Source organism: Lottia gigantea (assembly GCF_000327385.1).
Source record: "Lottia gigantea unplaced genomic scaffold LOTGIsca_26, whole genome shotgun sequence".
Lineage (NCBI taxonomy): Eukaryota > Metazoa > Mollusca > Gastropoda > Lottiidae > Lottia > Lottia gigantea.
The window spans coordinates 2,932,082-2,951,069 of NW_008708797.1; the positions used below are offsets into that span (position 1 = coordinate 2,932,082).

At 34.1% G+C, this 18,988-nt stretch overlaps 2 protein-coding genes across 2 annotated transcripts; both read right to left on the reverse strand.

Annotated features, from left to right (window-relative positions):
* Window positions 1-1,228: 1,228 nt before the first annotated feature.
* On the reverse strand, window positions 1,229-8,403 carry LOTGIDRAFT_117631 (hypothetical protein; the record flags this gene model as incomplete). The annotated part of the gene is made up of 8 exons (XM_009056094.1): window positions 1,229-1,707; window positions 2,140-2,280; window positions 2,570-2,738; window positions 3,039-3,241; window positions 4,339-4,461; window positions 6,550-6,784; window positions 7,083-7,304; window positions 8,131-8,403. Coding segments are annotated over 8 exons (1,845 nt in total), but the record flags the coding sequence as incomplete, so codon positions are not given.
* Window positions 8,404-10,888: 2,485 nt separating this feature from the next.
* LOTGIDRAFT_232232 (hypothetical protein) lies at window positions 10,889-17,697 on the reverse strand. Its single transcript, XM_009056095.1, has 2 exons — window positions 15,347-17,697; window positions 10,889-11,504 (listed from the first exon to the last, which is right to left on the reverse strand). The coding sequence occupies exons 1-2, from the start codon at window positions 17,171-17,173 to the stop codon at window positions 11,469-11,471; spliced, it is 1,863 nt and encodes a 620-aa protein (XP_009054343.1). The 5' UTR covers window positions 17,174-17,697; the 3' UTR covers window positions 10,889-11,468.
* Window positions 17,698-18,988: the final 1,291 nt, after the last annotated feature.

The window sequence follows — 18,988 nt, forward strand, 5'->3', positions numbered from 1 at the left end:
CAAGTAAGATATTCAATGCCCATTATTTTACTCCATGTTTACGAACAAAAGATGATTGTCTCATATTCAAGAATCGGAACTAAGCCTAATTAAATGAGAACCTTGTTCATAAAATATTTTTAGTAAATTACATGTATATCAAACTATTGGGAAAGTTATTATTTTATTTAATTTCAGAACTACGAAAGCCGGGTCTGGACATTCCGAGTTTCGACTTCCGGAATGCTCCAACCCGCCTTTCGTGAAGAACGGAAGAAGTTTTTTTAGAAAGTTTATTCCAATTTCTCAATAAATTGTTTGTTTTATCCTGTACATTTGGGAGAATCAAACTTTCCCTTCCCCGATAACTAAATGATTTCCTGACACTGTAACATGATGGAGGTCACGAATTTTCCAACTGCAACTAAGTTTATCTACTTTACTGTAAAAGCTTACAGCAGACTCTAAACTGAAAACGACAGTTCCAAGAAATATTTGGCTCTGTATTTTAGGTAATTTGTCTTAATTTTTTCGGTATCCCTGAACAGCACACTACTTATTGTTCATGTCACTTCACTTCCCAGATCTACGACTACATACTCATACATACTCATTTGTCCAGATTGTCTACAAGAGAGAACTCATCGGATCGCTTCTGCAGTTATGCAATTGACAAAGAAAAATGACAGCGAAGTAACCTATAGCCAACCTAAAAAGATCACAGGAATTGATGACATGAATTTACCAGAGGCTAGTAAATTTATCCCTTCCTTTCTTTTTTTGAGATTGCTATTCATATTGTTGAAAGAAAAAGATGTTAAAATATATATTTTAATGGTACGGATTTCATATTTATAATATTATATACTGTATAACAATTAGCTTAAAAATTGTACTATACTATGATAAACTCTAATACTGTCTGATAATTTGACTATTTGTAATTTGGTTACATGAAATAAATTATAATTGTATAATACTACGTTACAATGTGAAAATGTGTGTACAAATTGATTTCAAAATAAAGTAAACGCATGTAGCCTTACTAAGCATACTTGAAACACTATAAAGTAATATAATAATCTGATTAGTTAATCCAATGATACTTTATTTTAACGTGTTTGTCAATTTTATTAGCTTCGGTCACAATGATAGCTTTAAAGTTCAATTTCAGTCGGCAATGAATAAGTTTAAGGCTGCTATGATAGCATGAAAATTGAACTTAATCGGCAATAAATATGTCTCTAAGTTACTTATTCAAGAAATCTATAGTGCTTCTCACAACTTGGCCTGTTGAAATATCCTGTGCACTGACTTTAATTTCTGTGTCACCAAAACACATAAGGATCTGTATTTCACGTCTGTATGGCAGAACGTCAATATCATTTTCTGACAGATCAAGAGTCAAAGTGCCACATTTCATGACACCAATATCAGTTATAAATTGTACGTTTTCATCCTCACTACAATATATATTGATAATACTTTTATTTTGTCCTGAAACAGCTGGTGTGTAACTCTTTAATACGACGTCTCCTAATGCTACTGGCTCATCAGTGACTACAAACTTCTCGAACACATCAGTACACCATTCTTTATCATCTCTGGTAACTAGTTTAGACTGAGGATGTTTCTCGGTATCGAATCTATTAAGTACACCAATACCATACGTCAATCTTGATCTTCTTACATTGACTACTGTAGGATCTAATCCATACATAACGGCACCTAGAACAAATAACACATTAGTCATTAGAAATGATACAATAATGCATTATTTGATTACACATAGCTGTTACTTTACTGTTACTAGCAGATTCATTAAAATTATGATTTTTGTGAAACTACCTTCTAGGCTGTTAAATTCTAAAAGGAATGAATATATACATCAAACAACGTGACCAGTTTCTTTGGAGATTTCAAGAGTTGATTAGTGGGAGTATGCATTGGTTGCTTCAGAAAATGAAGCGTTTTTTTAAAAAAAAAGTTTCATTAATTTTTGTTTTAAAATCATTTTCATTTTTCAAGCAATGTAAATAAAAGAGTAGCCTAAAACTTGCTTTTACAAATTAGGTTATCACTTTTTTTCACAGAATTTCACACACACACACACTTGATTTCTTATAGATATTGTATAATAACATTTTAGCATGTAATTACCTTTCAATATGGCCAGACTTACAGCCTGTGGTATTAAAACCTTTACAATGTGTTTTTTATTACTATCAAATTCTTTTCTGATCTCATGTTGGACTATCGGAGATTCAGCAAATCCACCGACTAAAAACATATACTTCAACCCTAAAAGGTATAACATAATTATCGATCACACCTCATTGACATTTGGTTAAAATCAAATTGTATCTGGTCCAGATCAACTGAATGCCCCCAAAAATGATATCTTATTTGAAACGTATTGCTGAATCAGGTGAAAAAAATCCGAAAATCAGCGAAGCTATCAACATCGGCACCATGAAGAGCTTAAGTGGCATCAGTGCAACAAATGAGCAGGATCTCTGTTGAAGGCGATATAATACTAAAAGCAACTGTAACAGTTTGAATGATTCTTGTCAAGATGACAACAACTCACTTCTAGCATTTGGATGATTTATAACATCACCAATAGCCTGTTTTATTTTATCAATGGTTGGTATAAATAATAATTTCATAGCTTCAGGACTGAGTCGTAACATTCCTTGAGCTGACCATCGCACATCTTTATCACCATGTTTCTTGACCATACTTTCTACTTGTCTCCCCTTCAATTATAATACAAATACGTTTTAGATTAGGTCAGATGGCTTGGATTCCTTAGAAATTCCAGAAGTATTGGAGAGATTGACCAGAAGACGAATGATCTTGAATAGTCATTAAGAATACATGCGGCCTTGCAGAGTTATGTTACTAGCATGTATCTGTTTGGTTGTCTATTAAAAAGAACGAGACAACCCTTAACAATTAAGGTATCCAAAAATCCTGTCTAGAGACCGGAACTTGGCCTGGCACAGATCTTTCCCAGATTGCTCGTACCAAATTATCCTTGAGGTATTCATACTTACTCTATGTTTCTTGTGATAATCAATAAATGAAAACGGCAACGAAATATTTGAAGACGATGGTTTTGTTGGATTGGCTGATCTTTTTCTGGATTCAAAGTTGGCCATCAAATTAACCCAACCCACAGGATATCGCTGTTTATAGTTTATAATAAATTCCTTTCCGAAAATACAACATAACAACTTCTCGAATTCAATATCGACACCTGCAAAAAGAAAGATAGCTTGCCAGGCAAGTTAACATACGCCAACTGGCAGCTGTCAGAAATGATAAAACATTCTTTAATGACTGAAGTACCAATTTTCTCATATTAAAGACATTTTATTAGTTTGAATTCAATGATATATATTTACTACTAGTTATTTATGCTGAGTAATTCCACAAAATGTTTTAAAATCAATATCAATAACCCAAATGCATCATATCACACAGCTCTAATATCATAGGCAAAAACTTGTTAAAAGAGAAATTATCGAAAACTTGACTAAGATCTAATCAATATAAATAAAAAAGACCTAAAACTCCATTCATTTCATTTCTTTTATCAACATAAATCGTCACACTAAATTACCAAAAAATCAGGTGAAAACGGTAGTCTATATTGTGCTTATGAACAAATTTTGAAGCATTTTATTGAAGTCAAGGGCTATAACTCAAAAACCTCTCGTCAAATTTGAACATGAACACTAGTCTCTTTTGTGCTCACTGCTATATTTGACGCGTTTTTCCTAAGTCAAGGGCAATAACTCAAAAAACGTTCATTGAAAGATCGTCAAATTTTAACTTGTCCATGATCTCATCAATATAAATGATCACACCAAATTTCATTAAAATCAGTTGGAAACTGTAGTCACTATTGTGTTCACAAACAAATTTTGACACGTTTTTCCTAAGTTAAGGGTAAAAATCGTCAAATTCGAACTTGGCCGCCATCTTATCAATCCCAATGATCACCATTCATCGAAAAATCGCAAAATTCGAACTTGACAGCCATCTAAGTCCCTAATGTACCCATAAGAAATGTTGACGGACTGACCGACGGACAGGGGCAACGACAATATACGACCAAATATTCACATGGGCGTATAAAAAGCATCTCAGAATTTGTATACTGGAGTATTACTTTTAAGCTATGTCTTCGTCTCGTGGATCAGAAAAAAATTATTCCATTTTAGTCCAAGAAAGAGGGTAAGTGAAAATAATGCGTAGACCATGAACAACGAAAATGATCTTTGAATGGCAAAATGTTTATTTTGCATATATATTAACCATTTACTTTCAATTATATCTGAATTATCTAACCTACTGCTCCATATGGACCACCAGTTGCTTTATGAAGTTCTACCAGTTTACCATCAAGATTGAGTTCATGTACAGTAATATCTACTGTACCTCCACCACAGTCTACTACCATATACCTCGTCCCTGATACAATAAACACAAATAATTATATAATGAGTTGAATGGCAAGACACTATATAATTCTAAGTTCTATTAAATAACAACACTTTGTATCTTGTTTAGGTGAACCGTGGAAAAATAAAACTTTGTAACTAACCGAAATCGGTAATAATCCTATCCACATCTTTAAATGTTATAAATTAGAAAGAGCAGATAAATAAATATAACAAGCATCACAGAGCTTACAAATTTGTGAAAATAAACTTGTTTCGATAAAATTTCAATCTGAAAATACAGGTATTTAGTAAATATTGTAATGTAGTATTTATTAATTTTAGTCGACAGTACATAATAATGCATAAGACTATAAAAATAAAATATGAATCACAAAAAATTAACCTAAACTGACAGAATTGTATAATCAGCATATTATATTGTGTATTATATGTTACTATCCGGAATGCCTTTTTTAGCAGATCAAATAATAAAAAGAAAAGAAGATTCATTTAGATAACGAAATTTGATTTCAGGTTGAATAATTACATTCGATTCCGAAATAACCATATGCATTTGAATAAAGTAAAAGTAAAAATAACGAAGAAGTAATTGTTTAGAGCAGAGACATGGATTAAGATACATTAAGTTATATAAAGCTAGTTAAACAAATTACAGACTATATATTATTATGTCTTTAATGAAAGATTGACATGATCTTAAGTACAACCTATACCCAAATACACACCGAATTCAGAAGCTGAAAGAAAAAAATAAATACTATAAGGCAATCACCATCACAATAGTACCTGGAACCAAACTACCGACTAAACCACCTGTGCAGCAATGTATAATAGTAATTCTAAATGTATATACACTGAGCTTTCTGAGAAATTGCATGTACTTTTGTACACCGAAATACATACGAAATCGTCAAGATTGATGTAACATCGAAGCTGGGATATTGTAATAATGTTAAGTAACAAAACGGAGATAATGTTGTGATAGAGTAGACAGTTATTGTAAAGAATGATCTACTAGAGAAGCTATTGAGATATTGTGATAATATTAGAGTTTCTAGGTTGACTAATTGTTGTGATAAAGTAGACATTTACCATTAGATTGATGTACTAGAGAAGCTGGAATATTGAGATAATGTAAGAGTGACAAGGCTCAGATATTTTTGTGATAAAGAAGACATTTACCTTTAGATTAATGTGCAGAAAAGCTCGTGTATTGTGATAATGTTGAAGCGACAAAGTGAACATTTGACGTTAAGATTGGTGTACAAGGGAAGCTATTGTGATATTGTGTATATGTGACTGAGACCTAGATATCGCTGTAATGAAGTTGTTATTTAGGATTGATGTCCTAGAGTTAGATACAAGACTGAGATATTTTTTTGATAAATTAGACTTTTAGTCGTTAGGTTCACGTAAAAGAGAAGCTTTGATATTGTGATAATGTTAGGACAAGAGTTTTGATATCATTGTGATAAAGTAGAAATTTATCTTTGAGAGTGGGAAGCAGAATATTCGGATTATATTAGAGTGACATGTCTGAAATATTGTTGTGAAAAAATATTGTTTTATAAGTTCCAAATGAAAGAGATAGGTTTGAGATGGGATTAAAATAATGTGATAGCGTTGAGAAATAGTGATATAGACGGAATATGAATATATTATATGATATGATATTGAGATTGTGATATCGGGTTTGGGACAGATTTGTGATATATCTGGAAAGAACAAACCCGAGCGATAGATAGTATGTAGTTTGTGAACATAAAAATGAAAAAGCAGTTGATGTGTTAATACCACACCTCTCATTGAAGAGTCCAGAGTTTGGTTTGGAGATAATTGTAACGGAAAACTATATTCTGTTGGTATTTTTTCTGAAAGCATAATTTAAATTAATAAGCCAGAGGCTATAAAACCATGGATGAGAGTCTGTGGAATTGGAGGATAATAAGAGGATGGGATTCACTTATTCATGCACATCACCTTCGCTGCATGTCCGCCCATTGCAGAAACAGAATACGTTTTATCAAATAATCTACAGCTCTTGCAATCTCATATTCTTGCTAATAATTGTCATTTGACCTTTTCTCCAAACGACTCTCACAAAAGTTATGATCAATGTGCTGCATATTATATTTACCTGCATCAATATTACAGGCGTCGGAAGTATCTATTTGTTCTGGTCGAGCATGTTTTGGTGACTGTAGTGGTCTCTGTATAGGATACTCGGGAATCAGTTGGTGCATTTTTAACTTTCGACAATATATAGAAGCAGCCTCAGGTTCTAATGCGATCAATAGTTTATCAGGTGAATCCGATGACACCAGGCTCGCCTACAACACAAATTGTAACCCGTATTTCTATGAACCATTTGAAGAAACATGGTATAACACATCTGAATGCCAATATTGGTATGACTTCGAAAACTAATGCAACTCAGTTTTTCAGTGGACATAAAGCAGTTGTGCATCGTTCTTTAGGTTGACCATATATCTGTTATTTTGCAAATAGTGTATACTGATGTCATTTATCCATTCGTATTTGCTTTTCTGTTCAAACGGATAATTGCATATTTTAAAGTGCCCGTGGTGATATGTCAGAACATCTAAGGAAATAATAACGGAAACTTACACTATAAGCAGCTTGTCTCATGAATTGTTTAGCTGGTGCTTTCCAAATGGCAGGAACAGTTATTACCCATCTGATATCTTCATTGACTATTTCAAACCCACTTTGATCACTCAATTCCTGTAGAGCGTGATCTTTTAAAAATTTGAGGGCATAAGCGAAAATGTTGAGAGCTGGAAACATCATTCCATTACTGGCAGCAATCATTGTGTCTTTCGTTAACTCCTTGAAATAAAAACATGTAACATGACGATGATAGTTAAATTGAAGTCACAAAGCTGTCATCAAAATCGAATGCAAGTGACAAATCAAACATACACATTTATATTGGATATTGCAGCATGTCGAACCAAAAGGTGGAAATTATGGGTATATATTTTGGACGGAAGGCATGTCCATCTATCAAATAAAACAAATTCTTGATCTTGAAGTGAAACAAAGTAGATTGATAGGTGTATAGCAATTTGACTTAATTCCAGAATTGGGGTATTTCAAAGGAATCTGAAATATGCGAAATTTAGTCAACTAAAGAAATATTTGTAATCCAAATCTCATTTGAATTCTAAATGTTATTCATAAAAAATAAAACAAGAGTAGGTATTGTTTATGAGTTGAAGGTCTACATTAGCACGATTAACATACATGACCTGTAGCTAGGCTGGCTGGTCTTTTCTAGAGTATAGAGATAAGGGTGTTGAGGAAAAGTAATTAATATCAGAATACACATATATATCACATTCTAATTACACTCCATGACCTACATACACAGTTATCATTACAACATTTTACGTGTTAACTCACTGTCAACTAGATCTAGAGTGTATAGAACGCCAGCTTCTATTATGGACAAAGTACAATTGCAGAAAAAATCAATTTTAAAATCATTCAAATCAAAGAGAAAAGTCAAAAATACCTCAGGAGTTTCTATATACAATGATTCTTAAGATCTTCCTAACAGGGATAGCAACTTCTTCTCGGTTTTAATATTACCGACTATTTTGAGTAATTATTCTAATACATGTAACTGTTTATATTGCAAAATTGTACCTACCGATTGGTGATGTAAAACCATTTTAAACTTGTCGAAATACAGCCAGGAAGCCGCATCCTTTGGGTCCAAATCGTTGTAGGCATCTCTGGCAGTAAACCCAAAGGAATGGAATTTTCCATGAGGTTCTAATAAAATGATGGTTGGTGTCTTTTGGTTGATGACTCCTGGATCACCTCCTTCCCATTTTCTCATCATCAAAATATTCTCTGGATCTCTCACGAAACTGAAGGCATATCCACTAAATGTCGTACCAAAGTCAATGGCAACAACAACGAAATGGTTTCCTTCAGAGGGTGATTCTGGTATACCAACGTCCAGGTGCTCTGATTTAAGTTTATTGGGTGTTGCATAAATATCTTTAGATGGCGATTTGACTGTTACAGATGGGGTGATAGTCAGAGGTGATGAAACAGCAGCTTGTATATTGTCTGTTATCTTTTGTTTCTCTGGTGTATGATTTTGAGATTGTTCTATGATAATACTGTTATCATGAGATGTATCAATAATATGACTACTGGAGGATGAGCTGCTACTACTTAATGATGCTGACGAAGATACTGATCTCTTTCTCCTACCTTTGTCTTTCTTTCTCGAACCCTTTTCTCTCTTGGTTCCGTCGTCGTCCTTATTATTTTTATGACTTCTTGCTTTACGACTAGGTTTTTGTGGTTCCCCTGAAGTCGTGTGTACAGCGTTACCAGGAACAGATACAATAGTTTTATGAATCGGACTGTTATTATCATCAGTAAATCCAGACAAATCTATCGGTGGAATAGAATATTTTGCATTTGATGAAATTGGTTGCTCTTCTCTTGTAACATTAACCTCTGGAATGCTGGGCTTTGTAAGTTTCACATCACAATCTACTTTAGGTGAATCTATTTTGGAATTAGGTTTCTCAAAACACACGTCGCCATTACCTGTTGGTACTAAAGGTATACCAATGCCAATATCACCGTTAAGTTTAGGTATTTCCACATTTGGTATACACGGCTTATCACCACTGCTGGATAAATTGACATCTGGCAGAGGTCTCCCAATGTCGACATCACAGCTAGGCAAATCGACGCCAGACGCAAAAGGTCTACATTTGTCGACATCGCCTCTAACGCTTGGCAAATTCGCACATGGTAAAGAAGGCTCCCCAATGTCGACATTGCCTTTAACGCTAGGTAAATTCACACTTGGTAAAGAAGGTTTTCCAATGTTGACATTGCCTTTAACGCTAGGTAAATTCACACTTGGTAAAGAAGGCTTCCGAATGTCGACATTTCCTTTAACGCTAGGTAAATTCATACTTGGTAAAGAAGGTTTTCCAATGTTGACATTACAGCTCGGTAAATCGACGCCAGGTAGAGAAGCTTTCCCAACATCGACGTCGTCTTTAACACCAGGTAAATTCACACTTGGTAAAGAAGGGCTTCCAATGTCGACATTACAGCCGGGCAAATCGACGCCAGGTAGAGAAGGTTTCCCAGCATCGACATTGCCTTTAATGCTGGGTAAATTCACACTTGGTAAAGACCCAATGTCTAGATCACCTTTAATGCTTGGTAAATTCACACTTGGTAAAGAAGGTTTTCCAATGTCGGCATTGCAGCTATGCAAATCAATATTAGGTAATCCCACAGAAGGTTTTCCAATGTCAGCACCACCTTTTATGCTTGGCAAATCAATATTTTGTCCAGAGTGATTTTTAAGGTCAACTTCACCCTTAAAGCTTGGTAAATCAACTGTTAGTGTCTCAGTTTCTGCTGAATTATTAGTAGATGTTTTTGAAGGTGAAAGATTTTTATTTTTTCCTTTTTGCACGATCAGTTCTTCATAAATATTTTCGGGAGAACGAGATACCGGTGGTTGAGTGTTATTTACTTTTGCAACTTCCTTTTGGCATTCTTCATCTGTAGTCGATTTTTTCTTCTCTCTATCTTTTTTGTCGGGTTTTGATTTCTTGTCCTTTCTTTTGAAAAATTCTTCAATTTTCGCCCGAATTCCGCCCGAATCAGATCTTTTTGTTTTCTGTTTTCTTGACTTCTCTTTCTTCGAATTTTTATTTTCATCACTATCAGAATCTGAGCTACTACAACTACTACTACTGCTATGACTACCAACTTTGTTTTTGTCTTTGCTTTCTTTTTCTTGAGAGGTCTGTTTTGTCTTCCGTTTTGGGATTTCTGGTGGTTGGCTCTTATCTTTACGTTTTGGTATTTTTGGTACTTTGATCTCCACTTCATGTTCCGAAGTTTTATCTTTTGATACATCGAGCTTTTTATCTTTATCCGATTCATTTTCTGGATTAACGTTATAAGATGTAATATTTTCCGAAGAAATAGAATCAGAGCTAGAAACGGATTTGTCAGTTGGTTTCAGAGGCAGAGCTGGTGTATTATCATTTTTCAAAACAGTTCCTACCTTTGGAGAATCTTCTTTGGGTTTTGCAGGAAACAGTTCTCTGTGATTTATATCCTGTTTAGGCAAACCCTTAATTTTATACGGTTTTTTATTTTCGTCTTCTGATGAACTGGAATACGAAGACACAGATCTGATCTTGTTACAAGGTCCCCTTGGTGTACTAAACGCTGATGGAGATTCACTTGTACTAATTGAAAAATCCAAATAATCTCCTGCTTTAAGATCTTTGCCTTCCAAACTATCCTCACAAACCTGGACTTCTCTATCTGTCGTATCAACATCGTCGTTCGTTTGTGTTGGTGTATCTACCACATCCTTGTGTTCTTCTTCTTCTTTTTTTAATTTTCTAGGTGGTGGGGATGGTTTGTCTTCTTTTTTCTTGGTGTCTGGTGAACTGCTATCCGAACTTGGTGATCTTTGTTTGTCACCAGTCATTCCATTTGCATTAATATTGCAATCCTTTGATTTAGCCAATGGTAGCACATTTTTGGAATGGGTCTTTAGTTTCTCTTTGCCATCGTCACTGGAAGAATCGCTGGAACTGTTACTATGTGAAGAATGTCTTCTTTTAGCCTTGTCTGGTTGTTGTTGTATATCCATGTGTATTCTTGGCTGTTTTAAGTCGTTAGTTAATTGAGTTTCTTTATTATTTCTTATCTCAACTGAACCATTCTCTAAATACTGGCTATCTATACCATGGTAATTTGGTGTCATTTTAGCTTCAAATACTTCGTCCTCATATTCTGGTAGGGGCGTGTCATTACTGTCTTTTATCTTCTTTATCGTGTGTTCAATATTGTAGTCACTGGGGATATCTTTACGTAATGGTGGTGGATTACTGCTCGGTAGTGGAGGGGGAGTAGGTGTCCGTGAAACATCTGTAATTATTTGAGCCTCTAACTTTTCCATGCCAATACCATTAGGTCCTAGCTGCTTGGGTTCCATTTCATACGGCTCGGAATCTAAAATATAAGACAATAATATAATAACTCACATTTTGGTCAAGATCGTACTGTTTTGTTCGTATGTAATGAATGGAACAGAATCTATCCTGTCTAATTTATGGGATTAAAGTGAGACAAACGACCTCGAACTCTATGCCATCACAAATATGCAAGGCTGACAAAGTTGATCACTTCGTGAAATCATCACCAACAATTTGTTATTGTTAGTCATATTGGTCATATTTCAAATATTATTTTACAAAATATTTAGATTTTAAATTAAAACTAGGTCAAAACATGTAGAGTTTAGCGTATTTTAATTTATATTTTAGTCTAAAAAGCAACAACCTATCAACAAGATCATGTAAAAAGGTATTATGACTATTTGACTAACATTACAAACCTCTAAAGGTAATCAGGGTGCTGCGGTAGCTCAGTGATTTAACCGCTTGCTCACAAACCTGAGTGTCCAAGGCCCAATCCCGGCATAGCTACAGGCTGTGTACGTTTAAGATCCCTCGACAGCTGGAAGTCTGTCTTGGCAAAATTTCCCCCATTGCACGATTATCTTCACTATCCCACAAGTTACAGGACTAGAACGTATAACTCCATTCATTTAATTTCATTTCATAACGGTGAATTGTGACTGTGGAGTTTTTGTGTCAGTTGAAGGAAAAATCTTTGATTAAAAAACCTCTAAAACCTTTTGCAAAAAAGTACACGTTTCAGATTTTTCTGGATTAGCCTTAGATACAACTCATCATTTCTATTACATTTCAAATAACTAAAAATCTACCCCGATATTGAAACACATTGCCCTTGCCATATGCATAAATAGTACAAATTTGCCTTTGACCTTTATGACATGTTTCCCTACTAGTGTTTTTCTTTGTTAAGCCCAGAAGGGTAGATTGACGGACAAAATTTCATCATTAATATTAAAATATTGAGAGTTCTGAGTTCTGAGGAGTGGTGGAATTAAAATCCATATATACATCATACTGAACCTTTTGTAATTTCAAAATTTTAGTTTTGTCACTATTTTAATTAACCATTTTGTATAAAGTTATCAAGAGTAACAGATTGTGAAAGTGTAGTTTTGTGATATTTGCATTCGCTATTTTGATTTCTTACTGACACTCAAGATCAGAGAGATCATGCATATTTTGTGAACGGTTTAGCATCCTGCTTCTAAAAGAAAAACTCTATATCCTTCCGCTACTTATCTCAACCGGAAGTTACGATACTTATTGTTTTATGTTGTTTCCTTTTATGAAGAGTTGAATTCCTCAGAGTAATGGTGTAATATTGGTGCCTTAAAGTGATTAACTCTATGAACTCCTACTTATTCTATCCTGGGGACGAAGAATATGAAACCTGAATTATTTTGTATATCTTCAAAACTTTTGGTGAATTTTCTGTGAAAAAGATTCCTGAAATGTCATTTTGGGATTCGTCCCACCTGCACATAATTTACTTACATTTGCAGTTTTAAGATGCCATCAAATTATTGTTTCTCTCTTTTGGATGAGACACTTTTGTCAATAAAGTCATTCCAACCCATGCAAGTCTAGATTCTGTGTCAGATTAAGTGTGAATGTCAAGCTTGATTCCTAAAGCACTGTTGAAGATATCAAGTCCATTTAATCTTGCGTGGCTCAAGAAATAGCAAACATCAAATATCTGCCATCGCCCTTTTCATTAAGCTGAACAATTCTGAAGGGATATAGGCTAACTTTTGAATTTAGTGGTCACAATAATTTTGACAACAGTGAAAGGAATACAAATCGCTAAATAAAAGGGACGCAATAAGAGCAACGATGGTTTAAAAATGCCAACAGGTGTGACTGGATCCTTTTATCTTTATTGCAATAAATTCATAGCCCATTGTCTTGATGTGTCGGAGTGTCTCACACATAGATAAAACTACTTGGCTTATATCCAAGTTGAATTTCTTTAACCACGACCACACATCTACAAGCCTTATAATATTCCATAGAGTCATTAGGTCACATTCTTGAAATAAGAGGTCAACGCTTGTACTAATATTATTCCTTTCTCTTAAGGTGGCGCCCCCAAGTGCTGATATTAATATGGACTATATGTATATAAGTATATAAAGATTATTTATAATGTCCAATCCAGAGTTAATCTATATATAATCATATTGACTTTAAAATAATGTCAAGTTCTTTATTAGGTAATAAAAATATCTTAAAATGGTTACAAAAATCTGTCAAGTAATGACATGACGTAGATGCAGCCCAATTGATTTCTTAATCACGACCATAAAAGGTTCAATATTTCACTCCATGTATTGCAATTCATTTTTGGGAAAATCAAAGTAGTGTACATTCTCCAATGTTACATTAATCCTTAAAAATATTTGAATAAAGTGAGACTACTAATGAAAAATGTATTGGTGTTGAAAACGCAAAAATTACAAAAGATCCGATCATGTTTTTTGGCTAACGGATCATCAGACTGACACATAGAGTCTTGCTGTCCAGTTTCTATACTAATTGACTATTATAGTATTAAAATAGTGGACATTGATAAATCTGTTTACAGGACAACTTGTGAAAATCTGGTATTATATATATACCTATACTATACAGGTATAATGGAATGATAAGTAGAATTAGTTTGTTGACTATTTTCTCAATGTTTAGTTACAGATTATCCTAAACTGTTTGTTTGTTTTATTAACCACAGGGCCATGATACTTGACCTTTAAATTAAGTAAGGTTTGTTATTAGTAAATGTGAATGTTATGCTCAAATTGGTTAACCCTAACAAATATTTCTTCCAAAGCCGTATCATTTCTTTCAGCGTAATGCAAACGACTATAATTTCATTACATTTTGAGATGGGTTTTTTTTTTTTCTAGTGTCAAATTAAGCAAACTATTAGATTAACTGGTGTTTTTAATGAATTATCATGTATTCTTAACCATATCATTATATTCTTTTTGCATATAACTAAAAGTTTTAACCAATCATAAATGTCTGTGTTTGTACAGTCTGGATAAACAAAAAATACATTTAAGACCTTTCTTGATCGGTCACTCATTGGAATTCTGCTGGTATTTCTTGTTTAGCTAATTATGAATTAATTATGGACATGTGAGACATGAAGAGATCAAACGAATGTGAGACCGAATACAGGATCAATATTCAGCCCTATCATAGGGCTATCATAGGATCCTGTATTCGGTTTCAAAAACATTCATATTTTTCTCTATTTGAGTGATTTTTCTTAGATCCGGAATGCATTGCAAGATCGCAAATTGAATCCATAATAGGTCAATTAAACAAGTTCAGGATTTAGAGTACGTCAGATATTTGAATACATGTGCTAGATTTTCATATCATAAGAAAGACATCTATCTAATTTACGAGGGTACTATAATATAACCGATTAACAAGAGAAAAAACATGTTCGGACGACATGATGAAGAATGGTGTGTCACATACTACATTATTTAATGTAACATGTATGTTAATCTAGGTAACCTATATCAATATCCGCTCACCAAACATCTGATGAATGAAAACATCTCAGATATGAGGAAATTAATATGGTATGAAAATTTAAAAGGTAAAATGATTCTAACACTTTCACAAAACCTCGTTAAAAATTGGAATAACAGACTATCAGCTGGTTAAACAAAGGCCCACCAAAGTATTTTACTCATCTTTTGAAGAATGCAGTTGAAAAATAAATCATATCAGCGGAGAAAATCACATTCGAGAAGGGTCCTTGGATATCAAACCCTATACCTTTTATGGCTTATTATATTATACTAACCAAGGTAAAATCTATAATTCATGTTTGATTAGAAATTAAAGAATACTCACATGTATTATCAGTAGGGATATTTTGTAGAAATGAACTATCAGACTTGTTATGGATATATCATTAGGATCAAGTGGAATAGGTTCCCCTTTCTTTCCGAGTCTTGGTGGTAATGTAGGTATCTCGATATAATTATTATCGCCACTATTTTCATTACTGCTACTGCTGCTGGACGAATTCTTTCCTCTTGGTGAAGAAGAGATTGGTAAAGGCAGAGGTAGCTGTCTCTGATCGCTTTGCTCTCCATGGTCTGCTGGTAAGCTTGGTATCTCGATGTAGTTGTCACCATTACTGGTGTTACTGCTGGAGGAATGTCTCCTGTACTGTCGTACTGCAACTGAGAAATCCTTAGAATCAGGTCTTTTACCCTGACCTTGATCTTCTTTATTACTTTTAATACTGTCTCTCTTCAGAGTTTTTTCACGTTTGTTCTTATCCTGTATATGGCCCGAATCTTCTTGGCTACTGCTTCCGGCTGATTCCTTTCTATCTTTGGTCACAACATAGAGTTTTGTGACATTTATATCTTTACTGTTTTTACCAGAATTTTTGGGTTCATTTGGCGTCTCATCGTTATCACTGCCACTGTTGCTACTAGAGCTCTTCCTCTTGCCATTTGAGTCAGCTATTAAGGAAGGTCGATCAAGGACATTGAGTAAACTATGTTCAACTGGCAGTGAAGCTTTCTTCGTGTTTTCATCACTGTCAGTAGCAGAACATGGTCTCTGTTTTGTCTGATAGTCATGTTTCTTTTCCACGTTCTCTTTATCGTTTTCACTGCTGCTGCTACTACTTGAGCTCATCTTCCTATCTTTATTCTCCAAACTATCCTTCTTGTCTTTTTTCTGTACATTTCCCATAAGCCTCCTCTGATTTTTACAATGATTTTCATTCTGACTGTCAGTACTACTGGGGCTGGATTTTAAACTATGTAGTTGAACTGGTTTCGTGTCCAATTCTTGTTTCTCAACATTCCCAATTTGTACGTGAGGTTTAAAAGTTGACAAGTTTGTCGATTCTGTTCTCACCTCTTCATCCAAAGGAAAACCTGAAGTAAACTGTGGGTTATCGAGAATATGAGGTTCTCCGGATTCATTGAGAACGACAGGACCGAAATAAGCAATCTGGTCATAAGGATTATAATCAGCACGCTTGTGGTATTTCGCGGCGAGCATCTTTAATTCATGTTGTTTAATCATCATTTCATTATCCTTTCGTAATATCTGAATCTTTTCCTCGGTTAAAAATTCAGGCTGTTGATTATTAACCTGGTAAAATTGGTAATAATCATTCACTGGAACGAAAGATTTGTCCACATTCAAGCTCTTATTTCTCTTTGGTTTACCTTCTTTTGGAGAATCCGAGGACGCTGATGAAGACGAAGATGTATTTCCATCATCCTTTTGTTGTTTTTCAATTGAATTGTCGTCATCCTTTGTTCTGTACTTGTCTTTGAAGAATTGAAGAGCTGCTGTTGTTTTGGTTGTTCTGTGTGTTGATGTTGAACTCTGTTTGGTGGTTGTTTTAGATATAGGTGTTGATGTTGCTCTTGGTGATGATGCTTGTAGAATAGTTTGATGTTCTCTCTCTATGTTTGTGATACTGGAACTAGATTTCACCGATGTCGTATGTTCAACAGTTCTGTTCTCCGTGGATTCTTCTTTAGAAACGTTTTTCGACGGTCCGTTATCATTGAATAAGAGATCTCCCTTTTTAGATTCGATGTAATCGGCTATAACTTCTGCTTCCGTTAGCTTACGATAAATTCCCGGTGTTCCTTCCAGCCCGTCTATCCTACTTTTAGAATCAAACCGTCTTGGTAGCGACATAGTTAATCCTAGAAAATACTTCTACCACACATAACCTAATATGCCAGATTTAGATGAGTGATCTAGAAAATGTTTCCGTATTCAAATAACGTGTGAATTTAATTGTATGTAGTTGATGGTCCATGGACAATGTTTACAAAAACAATGTCATTAGTCATTTGACTGGCCATGTATTAAAGGCTTATCACAAATCATAACAATTTCCACTACAATCCACCATCGACTCGAAAACGAAATACAATCCTTGATTTGTAGTAATATAATTATATTATGTCCTTGATATAGAATTATCAATCCTTGAATGGAATTTTGGAATTCTATCTTTGGATTAGAAAACCAAATTTTCTGCGGTCCTTGATTTTATAATAACACTCGCTCACAAATATACACCTCAACTGTCTTCTGCTCAGTTTAATCGATAATCCTTGTTTTAATTATCAGATGTTAATCTTTTAATCTTAAACTTATCCTAGTCAATATTAACTAATAATGTCTTGATAAACCATTATCAACCAAGACACCTGATATCACTACATCAATATACATAACAGCCGTACATTCTTGCCAAGAATAATCTCACACTAACTCATTGTTTTTCTACATAGTTATTCTTGCCAGCCCCAGAACATCAAAAGTCAGTGGTTAAAATAGCGAAAGGAATGTCACATAATACTTAGGAAACTAACTCTTATATCAGATTTATCTACTTATTCAACGTTAGACATTTGCCTAATTAATTTCCCAATCTGAATTCGTAGACATGGCAGCCAATGAGGTGAGCTGAAGAGGGTTGGTCGTCGCCGTCCGGACGTGTAATATGATAGGGGGCCATACTTCATATACACCTCGAGTATACTAACAAAATAATGTAAATAAAATAATTCACAGTCCACCTTCAGTCACATTATTCTTATAATTTAGATCTTTATAACTTTTGTCTTAACATTAACAAATATTATAAAATATGAAGTGTTGATAAATATATTATAATGAGAGACATCTACTCTAAACCTCGCCATAAATTATCTTTAATTCTCTTTCTTAACAAAATCAGGTCAGCCATAAATTCCTCACCAGTGTTGTTTTTCGGTGGAAAGGGTGTGGAGGAAATTGTATTTCATTCACCGAAATAAAATAAAGATATCTTTCTAATTATTCCAAATTACAATTAATTTTTGAAAAATGTGCAGTGTCAGCATTTTCTATAAAATCAATGGCATTAGTGCGTCGCTCTGTTCAAACTCAAAGCATAATTTTTGGAAATCTACAAATACAAGACTACATGAACTTATTATTGCAAAATGCATTTAAATTTGAATGATTTATATTGCATTGGCACGAAAAACATAAAATGAAAAAAAAGACAGATTGCCAGTACCCCCTTTACAATGAAATATTGGAAGAATGGTTATCGTAGGACTTTTAATAAGAATCTGTCATCATATTTGACTGACCATTCAATTAAAGATACGGAATAAGTTTTTTTGGTACAAAACTTTTGACAGATGTTCGAGGTTTGAATAATAAGGCTGGGATAAAAGATTCAGATGGGACCTTTTGATCTGGTATTTGTAAAATGAAGTTAATATAGGTATTGTTATCTGTAACATTAACTTGAAGATGCTTTGATATTTGAATATCGGATCAGATGATAAAATACCAGTACACAATAGCTCACAGGGGTTGTTTTAAAATCAATATGTCGTATCAATATGTCCTCGGAAAGCCACTTAAAAAAGGACAACACCGTTTGGGAATAGAAATAACAGCATTGGTAAAAAAAAGGTTGAGGTATGAAAATAGATTTCCAAAGAA

What these genes read in the sequence shown, in the direction of transcription:
- LOTGIDRAFT_232232 (XM_009056095.1), bottom strand. Translation starts at nt 17,173, where the DNA reads ATGTCGCTACCAAGACGGTTTGATTCTAAAAGTAGGATAGACGGGCTG. An exon ending in TATCCCTACTGATAATACAT is followed by an intron (nt 11,505 to 15,346) that starts GTGAGTATTCTT and finishes CTTATATTTTAG; the next exon opens with ATTCCGAGCCGTATGAAATG.